Source organism: Myotis nattereri, assembly GCF_964212035.1.
Source record: "Myotis nattereri genome assembly, chromosome: 5".
NCBI lineage: Eukaryota > Metazoa > Chordata > Mammalia > Chiroptera > Vespertilionidae > Myotis > Myotis nattereri.
Window position 1 is genome coordinate 42,290,218 of NC_138080.1, and position 23,628 is coordinate 42,313,845.

A 23,628-nucleotide genomic window follows, 5' to 3' on the forward strand; every position below is an offset into this window, starting at 1 on the left:
AGGGAGAGTGGGCTGTTCTTGATGAATGTTGGTGCAGGAGTGTCTTTGTCCATTTGGGCTGCTCTAGTAAAAGTACCACAGACACCGGGTGGTGCTCAATAAACAACAGAAATCACTTGTCACAGTTCCGGATGCTGGGAAGTCCAGGATCAAGGCACCGGCATGGTTGAGTTCTGAGGAAGGCCCTTTTCCTGGTTATCGCTGGCAGCTTCTCCCTGTGTCCTCACAGGCGAAAGGAGTTAGAGAGCTCTGTGGGGTCTCCTGTATAAGAGCACTAATCCCATTCAGAAGGGCTCCAGCAGCGGTTCTCAACCTGTGGGTCGCGACCCCTTTGGCGTCGAACGACCCTTTCACATGGGTCTCCTAAGACCATCCTGCATATCAGATATTTACATTACGATTCATAACAGTAGCAACATTACAGTTATGAAGTAGCAACGAAAATAATTATATGGCTGGGTCACAACATGAGGAACTGTATTTAAAGGGCCAGGAGGTTGAGAACCACTGGGCCCCAGCCTCATGACCTAATCACCTCCCAAAGGCTCCACCTCCAGACACCATCACCTTTGGAGGTCAGGATAGCAACACATGAATTTGTAGGGCGGGTGGGGCGACACAACATCCGGGCAATAGCGAGGAGGAATGGCATGTTTGAGGTTGGAGGTGATGACAGCAGCCTGGTTTGCCTGCTGAGTGTGGAAAATATGATGTGGAACCGTCAGTCCAAATGGAGGGCCATAAAACTCACTGTTTGGAACATTGATGCTGTAATTGGGAATCGTTTCCAGATTATAAAGACATGGGTGATGTGGATAAGGCATTGTTTTTGAAACAATGGTGGTTTTCTGCTGGTCCTCTTCCTGACCTTTAGTTCTTGGTGTTTTTAGCCCCTAAATATGGGTATTTTTTAAACAGTGGCCCTTCGTTCACTTCTCTCCCTACAGCATTGCCCTCCAAACTGCGCTCCTGGGTGTGCCCTCAGGGTGTCCTGGACAAGTAGGAGAGAGGAACCAAGGGGATGGCTGTGCCTGCCTCCATCCCACACAGATTCATTTACCTGTTTTCTATATTGTGGTTCATAGAAAAGAATTTAACAAAGGGTCTAAGGTCATTTTTTTCTTGTTAGAAAACTGCTATTTTATCTCTGATGTTTGAACATAATCCTTTTACTTCAACTAACTTCATTTATATTTGGCTCAGTATTTGACTCATGTGGGAGGATGGGATTCTCAGTCCCTTCAGATATTGCTTTGGAAAAATAACTTGTAATGTTCATCTTAAATGTTTGTTATAGTGAAGTGGAAATATTTCAAGTGATGGTTCAATGATATTTGAGTGATGATCCAACCTAGACACCTTGAGGATAATATTTAAGACTTATGAACAATTAAAGAATCAGTATTTTTATAAATACTGTTATTATATCCTGGTAGATATTTCACTTTTTAGAGAAAAGCCAACATGTATTTCGTTGTACAAAGGACGTTTTTAAAAAAATCCTTTCCTCAACCCATTTTGCTACTTATTCCTTTGTGTGCATTACCTCCTATTCCTGTGATTCCTTGTGCCTCGATTCTTTCTGGGTAGTTTTTGAAATTCAGGTTGGAATAAGCCTGAGTTTGTACCAGTTTAGATATAACTAAATTACAAAATTATACAGTTTATTGCTGTTCCCATGACAAGAGTATCTTCTAGATATTCTTTTTAGTAGGTCATTGAATCTCTTTTACTTTATGGAGCAGTAAGAAATGCATGAAGGAATTTGAATTTCAGGGGGCTGTCTTGCATTTATATCTGAGCATTGGCATTTAGAGTCTATAAAATAAATTGTCAGTGAATGTTTTATTTACCTGTTAGACTCTCAGCTAGATCATCAAGTAGTGCTTTGCCAGATATATCGGGATGCACTTGATGGTACAGAAATGGAGGGTAAAACATTTAATCAAAAATATTTGTGTGCTGATCTCATGAGGATTTTAATGTCAGATAAAATACCTGTCCATATAACATAGAAGCAAAAATTACTTGAGAAGGAAAACTGGCTCACTATCATAGGTATTCTTTTTCTCTATGAGCAAGAGAGTCATCATTTATTTAAATGTATTTTAGATTTAGAATTGTTATACTGCCTCCCCTGTCTAAATTGCCAAGTTTTTTGATAAAGCTGGCAGCGTGAGTGACAGCTGCAAACCCCAGGTTAGACTGCGGAGTTGGTTTCTCTCTGGCTTTCTCTCCTTTTAAGCCTCCCTTTCATGTGGAGCCAAGTGAAATGTAAGCTGTGCAGCTCCTCAGGGGCCGTGGCCTGATGAGAGGATGCAGAAGAAAGGCGGTCGTTTGGAAAGCCCGCCGAAGGCGCTGAGGGCAAAGGGCCCGGGTGCTGACATGACTCCCCGACCTTTCTAAGGAGATGAATGAGAAGGCAGTGCCTCCGTGAGCTCTGTGTGTATTTCACCCACAAGAGTAGTCCTAGGCTATCCAGCCAATTGTTCTGTCTTTATCCTTTAGATGTTGCAGACGAAAAATACATTCTTTTATTGTTCTTCCAAGTCGTTAACCGTTTAGCCTTAATCATCTGCAGTCTGTGTGGGAATAGGTCTTTTAAAGATCACTGAACTTGGCTTGATTTGAAATCAGAGTAGAATTCATTTCATTTAATGTGGGAAACCTTCTTTTGAGAAATTTGACACAAACTGGCTTCTTTGCCTCTTTGAATTGAAAAAGAACACCATAGAAAAACACAGCCAGATGCACAAATGTCTGCTCCTGGGTTAGATTGCCATAAGCTTTATGACTCTTTCTCTGCGGTTATTGGTCATTGAAATAACCTTAGCAAGTCAGTGTGAATGAATGCATTTCAGGTTGCAGTCACAGAGCTGTAACTAGGCTAACCATAATGGGTACCCCTGTGATAAGTTTTATCCTTGCTGCTCATTGTGATAAGCATGATTGATGGTTTTAGGAACACTTACTAGATTTTTGTGAGGTGGAAATGTTACTAAGTCCGTGAGGCCACTGGTGTGTAGAAGTGATCTGTGAAGGAATAAATTCCTTCAGTTCCCACATCAGCATATCACCAAAGAACCACACTGTGGGTAGTTTGGAATGTTACAGATCTCCTCAAGGAGCAGTTCAGAATGGTTTCTAAGAGTGCTCACTCAGAATCTCGGTGCATGGGTTTGGCTGGCATGGATTTGGGCAGAGCAGGCCAAAAAGAGCTAATTGAGGTGGGGGGAAAATCGAGAGAACAGGCCGTAATGGTGAATAGAGTTATTTGTCACCAAGTTTGTAATAGGATTTTCAATTAATTCATGCAGGCATCCAGTGCCTTACATTAGCCCTGTCAAGATGAACTACAGCCACATCTAAAACGCCATCCCCTATTAAACGGTGCATGTCTGTGAATTTGTAATTTCTTCTCTTCAACCAGAAGATGAATGGATTCCACTCAGAAAACAAATGTGGGCTTCAGAAGTGCACGTTTCAAAACCCCGAACACTTCCTAGGAGGAGCATTCTTTGCATTGTTCTACAGTGAATATGTATTAAAATGTAATTGCTATGTGAATTCGTCCAAAAAGAAAGGCGTTCAGCTGCATGGAGACAAATGCATTTTCAGGTGCTGTGTTTCCCTGGCGAACAGGCTTTTCATTCTGGGTGATGATGATGATGATGATGATGATAGTTTGCGCTTGTAGCACTTGCTGCCTGCTGGGCCATTTGTAGTGGTTTTCATACATTCATTCACTGACCCCTCACAACAACCCAGATGAAGAAAATGAGGCACAGAAAGGTCAAGTTGCTCAAGATCACACAGCTTGTAAGTGGCTGAGCTGGGATTCAAACCCAGGCATGTGGCTCTGGAGTTTGGGCTCCCAAAAGGTTCCCTTTGCTGTCTGATCATGGCCCCATCAGCTATGTTGCAAGAATTCGTTTACTGCAGTCGTTGTCAGTGCTCTGTTTCTGGCTCAATCACTCTTGCTCTGTCCCTCATAGTAATATTTTTAAAAATACATTTTTATTGATTTTGGAGAGGAAGGGGAAGGGGGAGAGAGAAAGAAACATCAGTGATAAGAGAGAATCATTGATAGGCTGCCTCCTGCACACCCCCCACTGGGGATCGAGCCCGCAGCCCGGGCATGTGCCCTGACCGGGAATTGAGCCATGACCTCCTGGTTCATAGGTTGACGCTCAACCACTGAGCCATGCTGGCTGGGCTCTCACTGTCATATTTATTGCTGTGTTTATTTACTGTTATTTCCTCAAACCTGACTTGGGAAGCACTGTTAATTGTGGTAACCAGACTTTGAGAAAGACATAGTAAAGAAGAGAGTGTAGGGAGGTCTCTCCGGGAGAGTAGACAGAGATTAGAATCCTTCCATAAGGTTGGACCTTGAATGGAATGTGGCCGAAGTTCACAGGATTGTGAAGCACCTGAGTTCCTGATGGGCATTTCCCTTCTGGGGAAGCCAAAGGGGCAGCAGGGTTGTTTACAAGATTAGGTCAAGGATGGGCAGCAGGAGTCAGGCCATTCAGGGCAGGATCTTAAGGCAGGGCCCCGAAGTCAGAGGGGCACATGAGGGTCCCAGGACTTCTGGAAGGCTCAGCCCCTGTCTTCCGGAGCATTGGCCTCCAGAGCAGCTCTCATTAACCAAACACAACATCCTACGGGCCAAGCCAAGACAAGACGCCTGCCAATAGCATGTTGAGATCCAAGAATTGGCTGGTCCCCTTCAGCCAAACAAAATTAACAAAAAAAAGTTTGGCTTTTATAAGTAGGTCAGACTCTAAATCTCTGACTAGAAACCAAACTGTTTTTTTTTAAAAAAAAAACAACTATATTACGAAGTTTTGTTGCCATCCAGGGTGTAGCACTCTCATCCGTTTTTTTGTTGTTGTTGTTTTGTGGGGGCGGGGCTAGGGAGAGGGTAGCAACATGAGTAATCCTCCCTCTTGCTCTACTTATTAGAAAGAGGAAACCTGAAAACTATTTCAACTAGTCGAGGCCAGTGCTTTGCACAGAGCTGTCTGCCTGCCAGCCCACTTCCTGTCCGCTTCCCATCCTGCCGCCAGACTCATCTGCCTGGCACACGGCTCTTCTCATGGCTGGCCGTGCCTGCAGCCTGGGAGTGGCTTGTCACTGCCTGAGGGACATGGCAATGGAAGCTCTTTCACATGTCACTCAAGACTCTCCACAGTCGAGCCTCTGCCCACCTCTCCCGACTTGATATTCCGCAGTCCCTTTCCGGGAGCGCCACGTTCTGTAAAACCCCGTGTTCTGTATAAAACCCCGCTCCCGCCGCACAGCACGCTCCATGTCTTTGCTGGGGCTGTGTTCTCTGCCTGCAGCGCCCTCACTGTCTTTCGTTCTTCTGCTCCAGCTTTGCCTGGCTGACTCCTCTGTACCCTTCAGTTGGCTCAGGTGCCACTTCCTCCAGGAAGTGTTTCACTTTTCACCCACCACCGGCCTGTGCTTTCTGCACCCCTGTCATACCTGTTGTTGAATTCCGTGTCCTAGCATAACTCTATCGTTGCTCTCACTACCCTGTCTTATAACTCTATCTAATACCTTGTCCCTTAAGGATACGAACGGAGCCCCGTTCCTCTTTCAGGTCTCAGCACTAGCATGTTGTCTGCGATACGTGTTTTCTGGATGAGTGAATAAATTAATACGTACGTGAAAAGCAGGAGCCCAGGAATCTCATTCGGTGAATTACGATATACATGTTTGATTTGCCATTTAGTCTTTAAATCAGTGATAGGCAGAAGTGTCCCCGATAGGCCAGAGCTCTTCTTAAAGTGACAGCTAATGCTCAAGAATGGGCACCTCCAATGCCATTGGGAAATATCACATTTAACCCATTTGATGATTAGGTTGCCCTGGCACGCGCACACACGTGACATTTTTAAACCTGTCACTTAAAATCAGAATGCAATTAATAACATTTATAACCTCAGCTATTAGCATATCAACCCAGTGGTGCTCTGTAACCAGGAAAGCGCCGAGTTGAAGGATCTTACGCAGATTGTGAAAGACTGTATGTCTGTGTGATCACAGACGATAAACTCGGAGAGGGCAGCAGCTGTGGCTTTCTGACTCACTGTTGTATTCCAGGCCCTGGCACACAGTAGGCCCTCAATAGATACCAGTGTTCATGAGACAATAGGTCCTACTGTCCACATTAAAAGCAGTTGGGAGAGTTTTGCCCAAAGCCAAACTCTGATTCTTAAGCACCAAGTTTCCGAGCAGTCAGTCAGTGCATGAATTGTGCTCCTGTTTAATTTCTTCTTCTCAGCGCTTATCATTTGTCCTGCTGAATAAGGTAGTTACTATCAGGCAGTAAGTTGTTGTTTTTTTAGTGAGTGTATGAATTTTATACCAGAGAGGCAGACTCAGCAGTTGTATTTCCATGTATCAAATAAATACTCCAAGCATACCCCACAAAATGAGACTTAGGGGCAGAAGGCTAAATCCCAGGGACTGTGCATGGGTGGTCGACTCTTCTTATTTCACTGTGACATATGTTTGTTGGTTATTTTTTTGGTGAGACACATGTATAATTTTTTTTTTATGTGAGATTTTCTTCCGAGGGCAACATGTTGGTTTGACCTTAGCTTGAAAAGAATGATAACACAGTTAAATTTTCAGACACGTTGAGGATGTTTTTCCATTAAAACTCATCTCTTTCTTTAAGGGTATACCTCAGTTACCATGTGCCAAAGCATTATACAACTACGAAGGGAAAGAGCCTGGAGACCTTAAATTCAGCAAAGGTGACATCATCATTCTGCGGCGACAAGTGGATGAAAATTGGTACCACGGGGAAGTCAACGGGATCCATGGATTTTTCCCCACCAACTTTGTGCAGATTATCAAACCGTTACCTCAGCCCCCACCTCAGTGCAAAGCACTTTATGACTTTGAGGTGAAAGACAAGGAAGCAGACAAAGATTGCCTCCCATTTGCAAAGGTAATGTCAGGGTGAGGTTGTTTTCCATTTGCCAGTTAGTCCCCTGTACCTGGATACACAGCAACAGGGCTCGTATTTAATTTTGCAAAAAAAAGGTAAAATAGTGTTATGTGAACTGTATCACTGTGCTTTTAAAAACACCTGGAAGCAGTCTTCTTAAGTCACACACAAAGGAATTCTGTGCTTGGGTTGTTCTATATGAAAGGTAATTTTGGTTGATGCTCTGTGTGGTATCATTTTCATATTTAGAGCCTAAATTTAATTCTAGGTTGCTATACAGGGTATGTGTGCCACCAGGGATTTTAATTCACCAAATTATGAATAACAAAATGAAACAGCATTACTTCCTTATTTTCTATGTAAATTTCTTTGCTGGAATATATCAACTGAATTGATAATCCCTGTGTGCTTTGGAATTTTAAGTAGGATATTGTGTTTTGTGTAAAGAAAAACAGTGGGATATGCATTTAAATGGGCATTTGGTGTATTATCAGAGAGAAAGTGACGAGAGCCTGAGAATCCATCTAAAACATGGGTTCAAGAGGCTGGGTAGCACTAGAGGTTGCAATCTGTGGATCTAAACAAAGTGAGCAACCAACCCCTGGTTAGAAGGGGTTCTAGTTTAACAGCTTTCAGAAAGGGCACCAGGTTGACTGAAAGTTACCATTTAGTTCATCAAAACATTGGATTCATGTACTAAAGGCATGTCACAGGGTTTTTATTCATGTATTCTTAGAACTTTAGTCCCTTTATTGAAAAGATAAATTGAGTGACAAGCTTGATGGGGTCAGGTAGACTAATGATTATTGTTTCTTTAGGATGATGTTCTGACTGTGATCCGCAGAGTGGATGAAAACTGGGCTGAAGGAATGCTGGCAGACAAAATAGGAATATTTCCAATTTCATATGTCGAGGTAAGTTCATCTGTAGACACGTATATCATGTTCGTATTTAGCTTAGCAAATAAATCTTAATCAAGCCACTGGAGTATTAAGAAGTCCTAATAATCATTTTGCAATATAGACATATATTAAATCGTTGTGTTGCATACCTGAAAAAATACAGTGTTGTATGCTAATTTTATATCAGTAAAACTTTGGGGGAGACAAAAACTTAGTCTTTAAAAAAAAAAATAATGTCCTTGTCCTGGCAGGGTGCTCAGTTGGTAGGAATATCATCCTGTACACCAAAAGGTTTTAGGTTCAATTCCTGGTTAGGACACATACCTAGGTTGTGGGTTTGATCCCCAGAAGGGGTCAGTATGGCAACTGATCGATGTTTCTCTCTTTCTTCCGCCCTCACTAAGATCAATAGAAACATCCTTGGGTGAGGATTAAAATAATAATAATAATGTCCTCACAACACAGAGCACTGGGAATGCCCTGTTCCATCCAGATCACCGGATGGATTAGGAAGAATTCCTCCCTCCTGTACTACAATAACAGGAGATTATGAGACTGAAATATTTGAAACCCTTCACTTTGTGTCCCTGCTGAAAGCATCCTGTGTCTTGTGAAACCTCACTGTGTGCTTCCTATGCTGTTTCCAGGTGTTCTATCCCCTTTGCCAGCTTCTGGTTCGGAGGGTTGATAACGTTCCCGAGTAAGGTGGAAAATGAATGTGTCTGGTTATTTGTTTACCTTTATTATCTGCCACATCATCGGAATGAGAATAGTGATTTTCAGAATAGGCCTCCAGTAAACTCCAAGTGAATGAATGAATTTCTCTTCCATCCCAGGAGCAGCTTTTCCCTTCGCCCCCTTTTTTAATCAGCGTTATTCGGAAAGGTTATGTATGGCCAATCTGATGAAGTGAAGTCTTTTTAGAGAATATGTCTAAAATCACATGGTTGCATTATTTTAAGGAATAACACGAATTAAAAATGAACCAGGAAGTTGCAATTTACAATAAGCCTTCCTTACATGATGTACACACACTGTCATGTCCTTTAGGCGAAATAATTTTTTGCTGAAAACAAAATTGAAGGCATCCTCAAAGAATGAAGCACAGCCCAACCGACGACACAAAGTTAGCTGAGGTCACAGAAGGCTTCCGGAAGAGTGAGTTCTTAGTGGGTATCTGTGTGATGGATAAAAGGGGTTAACCAAGAGAAATGGAAAAGATGAATTTTTATGGCAGGAAGAACATTTAGGCAGGCAGACCAGCATGTGCAAAAGCCAAAAAGTAAGAGCACTGATTGCTTAGGGAACTGAATGCGATTCTGTTATTTAAGATATCAAAGCATATAAAAAAGAAAAACCACTATCACTTATTCTCCCATCTTTTTATCTGAGGCATTTGTTTTGGCATGATTCTCAAAGCTAAAATGACACTCAGTTTCCCCCACAGATAGTGTGATTATTGCCAAAGTTCCCATGAAAAATCAGTTGGAAAAGTAATTCAGACCATCTACGAGCCTTGAACTTGATCCACACCCTTCAGATAGTCTTGTTTATTGAAATATTTTTTTTCCTCCTTTGAAAGTAAACACCAAAAACAATTCTTAACTGTCAGTCATTCCTTCCTGTCTATTATTTACATATTCTGACTCTGGGTCATGGAAAATGACAGCGATTTCCAAGAATTCGAATAGTTACATTGAAGAGCATGGGTAAGCACAAGCTTCGCAAGGAAAGCCTGTCTTTACTTGTTAGGTATTATCAGTATTGCATGCCAGTACTTGGTGTGTGATGCAGGAAAAAGGATTGCTATGCTTTTGTTATTGGACGGGTGTAGAATTGCTCAGAGAGGCATAAAGATCCACCCAGGGGAAGTCCAGAGTCACTCGAGTCATCGGATTATTTATAGTTACTCTGTCTTAAGTTGGAAAGAGAAACTGCTGCCCAAGTGGAAAGGATTTTCATTCTTTTCTTCTGCCTCTTTCCTTTCAAATGAGCGTTTTCCCTCATTTGAACCAGAATTTTGCCAGTTGAGACCAAGTAAACAAATCATCCATCTCTCAGAGACTCTGGCTGTTTCTTTGATGTCAGGCCATCAGATGGAAGTTTCTGGTGGGGAGGGAAGCATGTGCGGATGAGTGACACCTGGCTTAGCCTTTTTGCTAATACAGGGGAGAACATTTCAATAGCGACCTACTGAAATTCAACCATTTAAGTAAAGTTGAGATGGTCTTACGAGGCAGTCTCAGAGCTAAGCCAACTTTAGGAATCAAACTTGGGGCTTTTTTCTCAATAATGCTTTTTCTTTTGCTCTGTAAACCACTTCAGGGCCCAGACCATTCCCAGTATAAAAACAGGTTATGTTAAAAAAATTCATTTGTGAATTATTTTCTTTAGATCTTGTAAACATACATTTAAGTCTCCATCAGTATTAGCTCCTTTTGCTTTTTTCACTGTGCTGCCAAACACTGACCCCCCCACCCCCACCCCACCTCCTACCAGATGTTTTGAGAAGATCAAATGAGATAATATACCTCAAAGGGTCTGGCACTGCTATGTCTTATGCACAGTGGTTTGGAGCTCAGATCAGACTGTGACTCAGAGTATGCCAGAGTGTAGTCATGATCAAATAAAAGACTCTCACCACCACGTATAATGAGGGAAATGAGTTCAGAACTGAATTCCGAGTTTCCAGAGGAATGTCTTCATTTGCCATAGGCTTGTCAGCAGAAGCTGGGACCTCCCCCACCACCCCAATTCCTCAGTTGGCTTTGGTAATGGAAAGGCCCAAGGAACTTGCATGTGTCAAAAACTAAACAGGATGGGCCTGGGGGTAGGATTCTGGACCTGGAGTAGGTTCCGCTGTGGGATTAAGGAGTGGGGTAATTTGAAAGGAGCTAAGCATTAGAGATAGGTAAAGAGAGAATTGGGTGGGAGGACTGAGATAGTGGGAAACATTCCTGAACTAGTTGGCCCTCCCTTCTTATCTTCAACTGTCTTTTCTCTCTTCTCCCTCAAGTGTGAACTGTGGTCTCTACCTGTGTTAGGATAGGTAATAGGTGGTAGTGATAGCGTGAGTTGCAAACAGATGGCCTGTTATTGAAGTACAGAATTTTTAAGAGAAACTTGGCTGGGGGCATTGGGTAGGGGCAAGAATGGCTGTATAAATGGCTCTTCGCATTCTGTCCCTGGGAGCCTTTGTTTAAATTCTTAAGATAGTGTTCTCTTGCTGTTCTCACATCCTCTCTTCCCTCCTGGAAACGTGTGCCTCAGACCTCTCTCCACTGAAGTCCCAGAGGTTGCGGGTTCCAGTCTGTTTAGACCGGAGCTTCCTACATTTGAGCAGGTTGGAAATGGTGAGGGGTAAGAGTTTCTTGGGGAAACCCAGGTAATTCTTGAAGACACACTGCCAGGATATGTATAAGAAAGTATATTTGTCAAGAACTGAATACAGTTTTTAAAAAAAGAATTTAGTATCTTGCTTCTTTCTTTGTTCAAAAATACCAGTGTTCTACCAAATAGAATAGAAAGATTTTAACACCCTCATTAATTTGGAGCTGACTCATGCAAGGTTAGCAGCCACTTGGGCAAGGATGACATGATTCTTAGCAAGCAGAAGGTTTGAACGAAGTAAGTGCTAAACATCGGATTATGGATGGTTTTTCAAACACGATTGTGTATTGTAGGCTTATGGCAAACATACATTTTCATTAAAATTATCATTTTACTTTGATTCCTAGTCATTGGTTTAAAATACCACTTACCCAGTTTAAAAAAAAAATTAGCAACTTGCTCCTCCGCTGTAGATGTAATATAAAAATAAGCGTTCCTTATGTGCGTAGGGCATAAAGTAGGTGTGGCCTAATGGTCAAGTACTCTTAGTCTTTAGTTACTGCCAGAAAGAAGGGCTCCATGTCTTGTTCTGTAGACCTCTGCTCAAATGTCACTTCTGACAGGCTTCCCCTCACCACCTTATCTAAAGTAGTTCTTCCTCTTCCATTTGCTGTGCTTCACACACAAGTCCAAAACTTGGACTCTGAGCCCAGGTGGCTGAGATTCAAGTCTTGACTCTGCCACTGATTGCCTGAGGGACTTTGGGCCTGGTCTCCTCATTTGTAAAATAATAGAACCCCTTCGTAGAGTGAGCTAATTCCAATGGTAGTTATACACAGTGCCTGGCACCTGGTACGAGCTGAGCATGTGATAACTATAATTATCATCAGTGTTAGTGTTACTCCTTCATAGCACTTTTTATTCTCTGTAACTTTTTCACGTTATTTGTTAATGTGGTTACTGCCTCCCAATATTCTAGGCCCCCGTTAGCATGTGAAGTCCCGAGGGCCAGCATCTTGTCTTTCTGGTTTACCTTGGTCTCCTGAGGTTCTGGTATAGCACCTGCCCCTAGTAGGCTCTCAGAAAGTATTGGTTGAATGAATGAATGAGCAACCTGAGACCTTTTGAACCCAAACCAAAAATGAACTGGTTTTTAGATGTTGCCAACTTTTATACTTTTTTTGGCATTGCCTTCTAAGCATATATTTTATCATTGGTTTATCTTCCTGCTATTTTGGAAGGTGTCTTGTGTAACCTTACTGAGATCTTTTTAAAATGAAGCTGGGTGAGTGTTTGGTTATACCAAATTTAGAATTTTTCCAGACTAAGATAATGGTGAATTATTTTGGATACTCTGGAAATTAGATCATGGAGCCTCTATCTTTTATCTCTAATACTAGAGGCCCGATGCACGGAATTCGTGCAAGAGTAGGCCTTCCTTCCCCCCCCGGCTGCTGGCACTGGCTTCTCTCACAGCCCCAGCTTCATCCGGAAGGCCTTCCGGTCTAATTGGCATATTATGCTTTTATTATTATAGATAGAGAAGATTCACTAATACTTTCTGAGATGAATTGCCACCTGCCTGAGATTATTCCTTTGGTTATAGAATAAACTGCACATGCTTAATGTGTACAGTTGGAGGTATTGTTTGTTGGTTTCAACTTTTGGAACCCAACCCAAAAGCAAATCTCAGAGGACCTTCCTATGGCTAGGAATAGAATGAGTGTCATCTGTCTTAATGGAAAATCCCGTGTGGGGGCCTTAAGGGGCAGACTGCAGCTTCCTCTCCTGAGGAGTTAGGGAATTGGGAAATATCGTCTGTGTTCCAAGGAAGAAGAACGGAGGTTTGGGGGCATAATGTAAAGTTGCCAAGGTGACCCTCGGAGGAGCTGCGAATAGCAATGTTATCTTTTATTTCTGAATGTAAAACCTTTGCTCTAGAAAATAATGAGAGCAGAAGGCCCAAATCAGTCTTTGATTTCATGATCAGAACTGACAGAACAATAAGATTCTGTCATTTGTATTTTGAATGTATTCTTTTTCCCTTTAAAATTAAAAAGTTATGTGTTCACCTCATCCATTGCTGGTGGAACTGTGAAATAGTGCAGTCACTTTGGAAGATAATTTGGCAGTTCTTTAAAAGGTTAAACATAGAGTTACCATTAAAAAAAATAGAGAATGTTCAATTGATTGAAATCATTCTTATTAACGGATTTTTTTTGGGGGGGGGGATTTGGAAAGACAGAATTATTATATGACTCAGCATCCAGATCCCCCCTTCATTTCTGAGGCAAATTAATTTTTATTAAAGCAATTTAGAAAAATTGTCGGAAAGGCAGAATTACTGTGTTGCTTGTCACTCTAACTTTCTCCTTCAATTCTGAAGTAAATTAGTTTTTCTAAGTGAAGGTTAGAGATATTGTTAAGAACTCAGTAAGGGAGAATTATTCTTTTGCTTAGCACCAGGTGTTCATCTTTCATTCTGATTCACTATTCACTTTGGAGCAGCATTTTTACTTTATTTTTTTTTTAGTGCTGTGGGCTCTGTCCCATGGTGCAGGTTTTCATGTCTTCTGAATGTTACCAGCTTGATACAAGTAATTGTTGCCTTCTGTTCTGCCACAACGACAGAAGGAAAATGAGCACTGACTCCTGAATTTCTAAGGGTAAAGGCAGGTCTCTGGACTCCCAAGAACAACTGCTTAATCCATATAGCTAGAGGCAACCCTGGCTAGGCTCCGTCTGAAAAGGAGTCCTTTAAATTAGGTAAGGAACTTTATTCAGGGCAGTTTATGCTCTAGCTGTTCTTCAGCAGCCTCTTACTAATTTAGAGTTTCCTTTTGTTTTCCATTAGGAAAACTTCAGGGAGCTGAGAGTCTAAAGATCAGTTCATGTTTATTGAGTTCTCACCGCATGAATGGACCGTTTCCGGTCCTCTGGGTAGTTTTTAGAGAACATAAAAATGCAGGTCTCCTGTAGAGCCTTAATCAGAGGCCGGGGATAATGACCAAGTGGTGTCTAATGTCCTCAATGACTCCCCAAGGAGTCCTCAAATTCTTTAGCCTGGCCCTTTTCCCCTACACATGCCAAGAGCCCCAGCTAAGTTGGTCTGCTGATCATTCGTGGAAAACAGACACCTTGGAATTGCTGCCTGTACAGCTCACCTGGGGTATTTCTTTGTACCTGTACCTGTGGAAAGCTCAACTTTTTCTCCAGCTTCCAATGAAGACTCTTCTTCCTTCGGAAGCCTTTCTTCCCTAATTCCCGTATGCATCAACGGAACGGAACCACTGTCCCCTGGCTGCACGCGTCCGCAGAATGCTCAGTTTGTGCCATTCTTATTATACACGTGGCACATGCCAAGAGTGTAGTTCTGTGTGGAGATTATTTGATGTTTTCCTGTGTTCCTTAAAAGCCAAATCTTACATAAAAATATTTTAAGTCATTTATTTCTGTAATATAACCACATTCCAGAAAAGTTGGAAAGAAAGTAAATAACCTTTAGTCCCATCACATATAATTTTCGTAAATATCCTTTCATTCTTTTTCCTTGTGCTTTAATGATACGACACACGTGATTTTGCCTTTCTATACATTATTATAGTACTGCTAACCACCAGTTGTTATGACCATGTAATAAGCATTCTAGTAGCTAAACCATAATATGGTTAATCTCCTCCAACCCCCCGCCCCATTGTTTAAACAGGTTAAGTGACTTGTCTGGGAGTACACGCCCAGTAATTGAGAAGTGAATCATGGTGTCTGTCCATCATTGCTCTGGGCTCCTGCACCAGCCTCAGAGCACAGGCATCTTTTAGTCTTTTGAATGTTGGTACAGGATCACTATTTTTATAAAGATTCCTTAAGAAGTGTGGAGCAAATTTTGGTTTTTCATCAAGAATAATGACAGATTTTCAAATTCTAATGCATAAAAGGTTTATTTTGGTTTGTGCCCACCCAGGGACAATGGAGCAAAAAAAAAAAAGAGGTTAATTTTCACAAATGATTCATTACTCAACAATTTCAAATATCTGAGGTTTTTTTTAAAAGAGGAAAATAACTAATTTAAAACCTTAATATTTTAAGGTATTTTACATTTTATTATTTATTTTAAAATGTTAATTATGTTGCTATATCCATCCTCAGTTTTGTTAGTAACTAAGGTTTTAAGTAGCAGAGGCGGTTCACTTGAATTAACCAAGTGTTCAGCCATGTCTGTACCCTGTGAAGAAGACTGAATGGCAGTCTTGTGCTGTTCTGCACTCTTGTGTGCACATGTGACATATAATAACATGAACAACCAAGTGTCTTGATTATTAAACCAATTTCTCAGTAATGAAATAGAATGTGTTTCTGGAAAAACTTTCCTAAGTGTTACAAAATGACATTGCCTTCGATTATAGAGGTTCGTGGCAATGTACCTATTAGGTTTCCATATGTATGGAGCAAAAATTTGTCTATATGCTGAAAAGAAGGAAGATTTTAAACAAAAGTACAAAGTCATTATGGTCAATACTCAAAGCATTCTCTTTCTGTGCCAAATTCCTTCTGCGTGATCCTCCTTCCCTCCATGCCCTTTACATCTTGCGCGCGCGCACACACACACACACACACACACACACACACACACACTCTTACTTTAGGTATCAGTGCAGGGGAACGATTAGTCACTGATTTATTAACCATTTACACATCACTATGGAATTTCTGTCAGTGAGTCACTTTACATTGGCAAAGTGTTACTTAGAATTTAAGGACAATTCCATATTCTTAACCTCCTGGGATATATGTATATTTCTTCTGTAGTATTCCTACACCTGGTAATGAGGTCCCTGACAATGAATTGTATCCACGGAATGTATCTTTTTGGTTTATAGACATTTCTTATTTATGGTGTGCGTTTGATGAACAAATACCAAACAGGAAAAAGCATACACAAAAGCTGGTGTACTGTCAGATCCAGTGAGCATTGAGTCAGAATTTTAAATTATTCATCAGTCTGTCTCCTCAGCAATATAATTAGATTGTAGATCTATCTGTTACTTCAGAAGTAACATTACTTATTTATTAAGTATTACTAAGTATTACTGCCTCTTAACCTCAACTTTCAGGGGAGAGCTTTTCCTCTTTCTTGACATCTTTTCTGTTCACAGCCTCCCTCTCATCCTGGCGGATGAAGTCTTTCTTTTCCTTTGCAGTTGCCACCTCCTTCCTCCTGGGTCTTTCATCATCAGCAGCTTGGTCAGATCATATATATATATATATAATATTCTTCGACAGCATTCCCCTTCAGTTATGAAACTATCTCTTTCCTTCCTTTCTCTGCCAAAATCTTCACAAGAATCATTTATACTCGCTCACTGCCTCTGCTTTCTTACTCCCTACAGTTAAGCCTTTGGCCCCTCGAGTCCCTGAAATTGCCCTCCTGCCCGCCACCTCAATGCCTTTTCTTAGCTCTTTTGTTCTTTTATCCCCAGTGACATCTACCTCTTTCTTTCTCTTTTACCCTCCCTCCCTCCCTCCCTCCCTCCCTCTCTTGTCCCTATCAAATTGAACCATTGTGACCACCATTCTAAGTCTCCCTCAAACTCTGCCATTTTTATTTCTGGGGCATTGGCTCGATGGTTGGTCTGGGAAACTTTGCAGGGTCTTTCCATAGCCTGAGAGTTCTGTGCCTTTTGCTTTTCCTCCTGTCCCTGCTATATGATCTACATTTTTCTCCCTGAGTCAGAGAACACTAACTTGTATGACCCCACATGACTTTTATGCTTGGCTTGCAGCGTGGTTCTGTTTTATTTAGTTGTAAAGATAGAAAAGTCAGATTTTACACAGGCCTAAATTCCCACCTTTCCTTTAAAAACAAACAAAAATCAATGGATGCTGGCCAGCAGCTGCCCCCTGAGAGAGGGCATACACTCCTGAGTTCACCATGGTGTCCACTACTCCCTGTTGGTCTCTATCTTGCCTTCTTCAGTCACTGACCTCCCCTGCTCAAGCTCTGCTGACACGGAATTTGCACCTCCTTCCCTTTATGTTAGAAAGCCATGGTGCTGTTTCCTGGGTCCTCTTTTTCTCAGGGGGCTGTTTCGCCGTTTCCCCCACCCTACGGCGAGCTTACAATAGTCACTCAACGTTTGGATGAGTGAAAGGCTCCATCGGGTTTGATTCAGAGTAATTTTGTTTGGGGTTGAGAAGAGTTATTTGTATTTTACGTAGGCATAAAACCTGGCACATCATTAAGTCAAACTTCATGTTACATATGATAATTGTGAGACACACACGAGATAATGTGACTTACCCAAGGCAACAGAGCAAAGGAAGGGCTGGCTGGCACCCCTCAGTGAGTAGTGAGAATAGTTTCCATTCACCTAGCCCCGTGGCCGGCAAACCGCAGCTCGCGAGCCACGTGCGGCTCTTTGGCCCCTTCAGTGTGGCTCTTCCACAAAATACCACATGCGGGCGCGCACATACAGTGCGATTGAAACTTCGTGGCCCAGGCGCAGAAGTCGGTATTTTATGGAAGAGCCGGTATTTTGTGGAAGAGCCACACTCATGGGGCCAAAGAGCCGCATGTGGCTCGCGAGCCAGTTTGCAGGCCACTGACCTAGCCCTTTCAGCTGTTCTCACTTCTGCCTGGAGTATGCAGAACTGATACCACCTTCCCCATTGTGTACGGCCGAGGAAACGGAAGCCACCGAATTTAAATGGTTCACCCACCATTGCTCAGCCAGTGAGGGCAGAGACCTGACTCCAGTCTAGACCTTTCGAGTTCCAAGCTTTTCCTGTGGTCTTTCTGTGGCAGCTCTTTATTCAGCTCTCTAAGCTAAAGTTCTTTTTAGGCTGTCCATGAAATGCACCCTCCCATCGTCCCTTACATTTCAAAGTCAGAAACTTGGGGGTTGGGGCGGGGGGGGGGAGGGGGGCACACATTCTGGCATTATCTGGAGCTGATGAGGACAGGGGGGCTGATCTAGTCCAACTAGTCCAGGAATATTTCCCACTATCTTCCCACTATCTCAGTCCTCCCATCCAAGCCCACATATTTATTTATTTATTTTTTAATAAATAAATTTATTTTTTAACAGCCCAGGGCCAACTGAGATGTTTCCTCTTCCTTATCTAGTAGGGCAGGGAGAAGGTTACTTTGAAAATCTTTTCCCTGGGCAGGATGTCCTCTGGGGTATGTCGTGGGTCTGTGCTCCTCACTGCCCTATTGCGAAACGAGGGACCTTGCTGGCATTGCTAGTGAGCTGTTTCAGGGCTCAGGGGGCTTCAGAAATGTGGGCCCTGGGAAGTCAGGGGCGTCCTTTCAGTCATCGTTTGGTTGATGTGAGAAAGGCCTAAACCTGTAGAAAATGTTCATGCGTTTATGTGAGCCAAACTGACCGTTGCAGGGAAGCAAAATCTCAATGGATTGAGGAAGTGCTCTAGAGAATGGCAGTTTTGCAGCTTATTTTATACATTAGAATCGAAGGAGGAGACGTAGGAGGGTTGCATGAAATTCACTGGTGGTAGATGAGTGAGTAGGAGAAAGCAAAGCAGGGAAGTCTCTGGGACTGGGTAAAGAGTAAAGAGTAAAACAGAGAGGTACTTCTTTTACATTGGGGGGTAAGGATAGTTAATAATTAACATTTACAGCACATAGAGATGGTTCTCAGGGAACAAGATCGTAATGAGGGGCTGTGTTCTTCTGCTCTAGTGTGAAGTTGCACCCGGAGGGGTCCAGAAAAAGGGGATTGCTCTCACGCTCCAAGGGTGTGTTATTGTAAATGCAGAAAGGCAATCGACAGACTCACTTAGGGTAAAGCTTGACCTTTGTCAAGGAAGCTACAGGCCTAGGATGTGACTACCCACCATGCCCTGCTTTTAGTTAGGAACTTTCATCCTAGGTGGTTATTTTCGGCCTCTTGAGTTGGTAGGGCTTTCCATGGAGGCCTCCCTGAGCTTGTCAGGTTTAGGATGTGGCCCCTTTTTGTCCACACTTTGTGTTCAGCAGATCGTTGTGCTTAGTGAGCCTCTGTATCTGGCCACCTTGGGTGCAGCTCCTCTCCCGCCTCGAGCTCCTGAGGTATCGATCTGTGCTGTCCAATATGTAGGGTGATCAAGCACTTGAAATGTGGCTGGTCCAGACTGAGATGTGATGTAGGGATGCAGTGCACACTGGACTGCAAAAACTTGATACCAAAAAAATAAAAAGAATGTGACTGTCTGAATAATGATTACATGGTGAAGTGGTAATATCTGGATATGCTGGGTTAAATAAAATACATTATGAAAATTCATTTTACCTGTTTCTTTTTATCTTTGAAAAACGTGGCTATTAGAAAACTTAAAACTATGCATGTGACTCATATTATACTCCAACTGAACAGGGCTGGTCTGGGAGGCAGCCCTTTCTTCCCTCGTTAGTGTTAAGACACCAACATTTTTATTCATTCAACAAGTGTTTGCAGAGGCCTAAATGGAGTTGCTACCTGAGGGAGGCTTTTGGATCTATTTAAAAAGACTCCTGAGTAATCCCATCAGTCTCTCTAATTATTCCTCTTCTGTGGGGGGAGTCTTGTATTATACATGAAGACTGAGCTTGCTTTTGTACTTAGGTCATCCCCAAACAAAAACCTTGTTACCTAAATTGTGGGGAAGAATAGATGACTAAAGGAAATACGAATTCCCCATTGCCATTATGTAAAACACATTTTGCAAAGGATTATAACGTGAGGCAAAGTATTCTCATGTCTTTTAGGAGGAGGTCAGTGCATGGATTTCTGTCCCACAGTTCTTCACAGTGTCTGCTTCTGGGGAGGGCACGTGGGACCTGGCCATGCGGCAGAATGCTGAAGCGCTCCACCACTTCTCTCTTTTCTTTTTTAAAAAAATATTTTTATTGATTTCAGAGAGGAAAGGAGAGGAGAAATAGAAACATCAATGATGGGAGAGAATCATTGATTGGCTGCATGCCCCCCACATTGAACCCACAACCTGGTTATGTGTCCTGACCAGGAATCAAAACCGTATCCTCTTGGTTTACAGGTCGATGCTCAACCACTGAGCCATGCTGTGGCTTTTTAAAATTAAATTTATTGTGGTAACATTGGTTAATAACATTATATAAAATTCAGGCAGATAATTTTAGACTTCAACATTTAAACATGGCTTTATGAAGGTGGAATTTGGGGAAGATGGACCGTTAGCTAAGTGGTGATGGCACCGCCACTGAGCCAGGTGGGAAAGCAAAGTGCTAGCCCCACCTGATTCTTTATGCTTCACAGGGTCAATTATTTTTTTTTTTTTTTTCTGAAAAACTATTCTGTTTAATAGTGCACTTCATTTATGCTACAGGATGAGCAGGATTGGGAAAACATCATGAGGTCATCCCTTCAGCTGGTAAATTCAGGAGCTCCATCTTAACCCAGCAAGGAGCCCTGCCACCAGGCACAGGCCAGAGCCTTCCTTCTCTGGGCTTTGCTCTTTGTTTGCATTCATACTCTGCTGTTGAAGTCAGAGGTGGGGTCAGAAGTTTGGTTGCTGGGCCAGATGTTACAGGTCATAGGTGACAGAAGGCAGGGCAAGCTGGCTGAGCAAGCTCCTTAAAAGCATCCTTAGTCACTAGGGTTTTAATTAAATAACTTTTTATCACAGGAGTGATGAGGAAGAGGGAGAGAAGAGGAAACAAAGACCTATGCTAAAAGCTTTTGATCCATTTCCTCATGTTAGACTCACTGATTAGTTATATTTCCCAATTAGTCCTGGGTTCTCCAACAAACTTGCCAGAATGCTTTCAGAAACTCCTCACCCCCAATCAAATAACAAATCCCTCATCACCCTATTTCCTTATCAAAACTTGAAGCTGGATTAGGAACAGTGGCTTCCACGCACAGCATCCTTTCCCCTTTCTTTTTCTTTTTCTAACAGCTTGCAGTTACTTCAACGCATTTGAAATTCCTTTCCTCTTTCTCAGTAACAGGACCCAGAACATTCTTTCCACTGCCATCTGTGCTGACTATACTGACTCCAATAGAGGAATCCTTAGAATTTTACTCCTACTGTGCTTCCACCCTCACCTTGGTAAGAAAGGCTCCCTTGGTATGAGAAATACGGTCTAGTGCAAACTCCCTTCCATAACGGAAGGTGATTGGTCCCAGAGCTTCCCTCCATTTCCAGCACTTAATCTGCTGTTTGCCTCCTAATTTTTTAAGGCTGGTATTGTTCCTGGGGACACTGACCAGGTTGCTAATCACTGTGCCAGGATGAGCTGCCCAATTTTCCCCATTCTCTAAAGTGGAAGATTTGCATCAGAAGGGACACATCCGAAGTTGTTCATACTTTTATAGTAAGGCAGGGGGTCTTCAGACGCAGGGGACGTGAGAAAAACAGGTGTGTGGCTCTCTTTCAAGTTGACTCTCTGATATTTAATTCAGCAGTAACTCTGAGAGAACTTTTGCTCATTCCCATTACATTCAAAGGCTTCTCTCCAGTGTGAATTCTCTGATGGCGAACAAGAGCTGAACTATACCTAAAGGCTTTCCCACACTCATTACATTCATAGGGATTCTCCCCTGTGTGAATTCTTTGATGCTGAATAAGGCCTGAACTATAGGTAAACTTTCCTCCACATTCCATACATTCATAGGGCTTCTCTCCAGTGTGGATTCTCTGGTGCTGGTAGAGGTGTGAGCTCTGGCTGAAGGCCTTCCCACACTCATTACATTCATAGGGCTTCTCTCCAGTGTGGATTCTCTGGTGATGAATGAGGGTAGAGCTTCTACTGAAGGCTTTCCCACATTCATTACAAGCATATGGTTTCTCTCCAGTGTGGATTCTCTGATGATGAGTAAGGGTGGAGCTCCAGCTAAAGGTTTTCCCACACTCATTACATTCATAAGGTTTCTCTCCAGTGTGGATCCTTCTATGTAGAATGAGAGCAGAGCTACAACTGAAGGTCTTCCCACAATCATTACATTCATAAGGTTTCTCTCCAGTGTGGATTCTCTGATGCTGAATCAGATGTGAGCTCTGGCTGAAAGCCTTCCCACATTCACTACATTCATAGGGTTTTTCCCCAGTGTGAATTCTCTGATGTTGAATAAGGTCTGAAGTTCGATTAAAGCTCTTGCTACATTCATCACACTTATGGGGTCTGTCTCCCACAGAAAGTCTCTGATGTGAAATAAGGTTGGAACTCACAGTGAAGCTGTTCCCAAAATCATTATATTTCTCACTTCTCTCTATCATGGGGGTTAGCTTTTCCTCAACTGTCACTTGACCAAAATCTTGTATCTTCCTATGCAGTTTTTCTCCAGAAGAGTTCCCCAGCTGCCTCTTGAGACTGACTTCTTTTTCATAGGCTTCTTCAAACTTAAGACCCTGAGAAATATCCTTTTGGAATCTTCCCAATAGCACCCCATCTGATTCTGTATCTTCAGAAATTTCTTGGTCATGCTCAGTTCTGGTCTCACCATCCAATGAGAATACATTCCCATAATTCTCCAGCATCACATCTCTATAGAGATCCCGCTGAGCAGGCTCCAAACGCTTCCACTCCTTCCGGATAAAGTACACAGCCACATCCTCAAATGTCACCAACTCCTGGGACTTGGCCTTTAGGAGTGCAGCTGCCAGCATCTCATCCCCCAGACTGTCCTTGTTGGAAAATGTGGGAACTTTTGAGGAAGAAAGACCACTCTCAAGCAGGGACTGAGGTTCCTGAGATGCATGATCAGCCTGAGTTTCCATGGGTAAGGTCAGAAGCTCCTGTCTCTGGTCTCCTATTTGCAGACTCAGCAGGAAATAGGTTTTCTGAATGAGAAAGAGGAAGCACTGCTGTATTCTTTCCCACCTTCTTTGGAGTTATCTCTCCGCAGCAATTACTGGGAGCCTCTGCTCAAGTTCCTGGGAATTCTGACTTTAGTTGATGCCAATGCCTGGAGGCAGGGACGGAAGACTTGGGGGGTCCGGACACGGACCAGGCCCCGCTGGACACTGTCACAGACCCACACACCAGGGACAGAACAAAGAACGCCAATTATTGAGATATAAAAAGAAAGCAAAGCAAAGGAAGGAAGAAGGAAGGGAAATACTATAAAAAACATGTTTTCTTTTTAAAAATAATTATGGCATAAGACTTTTAAAGCATGATGTTAAATTGAGATGCCATAATGGAAAAAGATTGATAAATTTGGCTCATAATATAAAACTGTATGTATAGCCACATATATCAAATTAAAATACAAATTGAAACAATATTTTTATTTTGATGGATGTATCTATATATATAAAAAGCCAGTATCCAGAACGCCGGAATGAGCAGAATGACCAGTTGCTATGATGCCCACTGCAGCCAGCCAACCTCCCATAGCCCCTCCCCCTGGCCAGCCCGGCCCCCGATCGGCCCACTCCACCCCACCCCACCCCACCCCGATCGGGGTC

The 23,628-nt window shown here is 42.6% G+C and overlaps 1 protein-coding gene across 1 annotated transcript in view; it reads left to right on the forward strand.

Annotated features, from left to right (window-relative positions):
* SH3RF1 (SH3 domain containing ring finger 1) overlaps positions 1–23,628 on the forward strand; it is a 171,653-nt gene that overhangs the window by 99,717 nt on the left and 48,308 nt on the right. The window contains exons 3-4 of the mRNA XM_081090937.1: positions 6,695–6,970; positions 7,789–7,884. Of these exons, the coding sequence (XP_080947063.1) occupies positions 6,695–6,970; positions 7,789–7,884 (372 nt within the window). The remainder of the gene's footprint in view (positions 1–6,694; positions 6,971–7,788; positions 7,885–23,628) is intronic.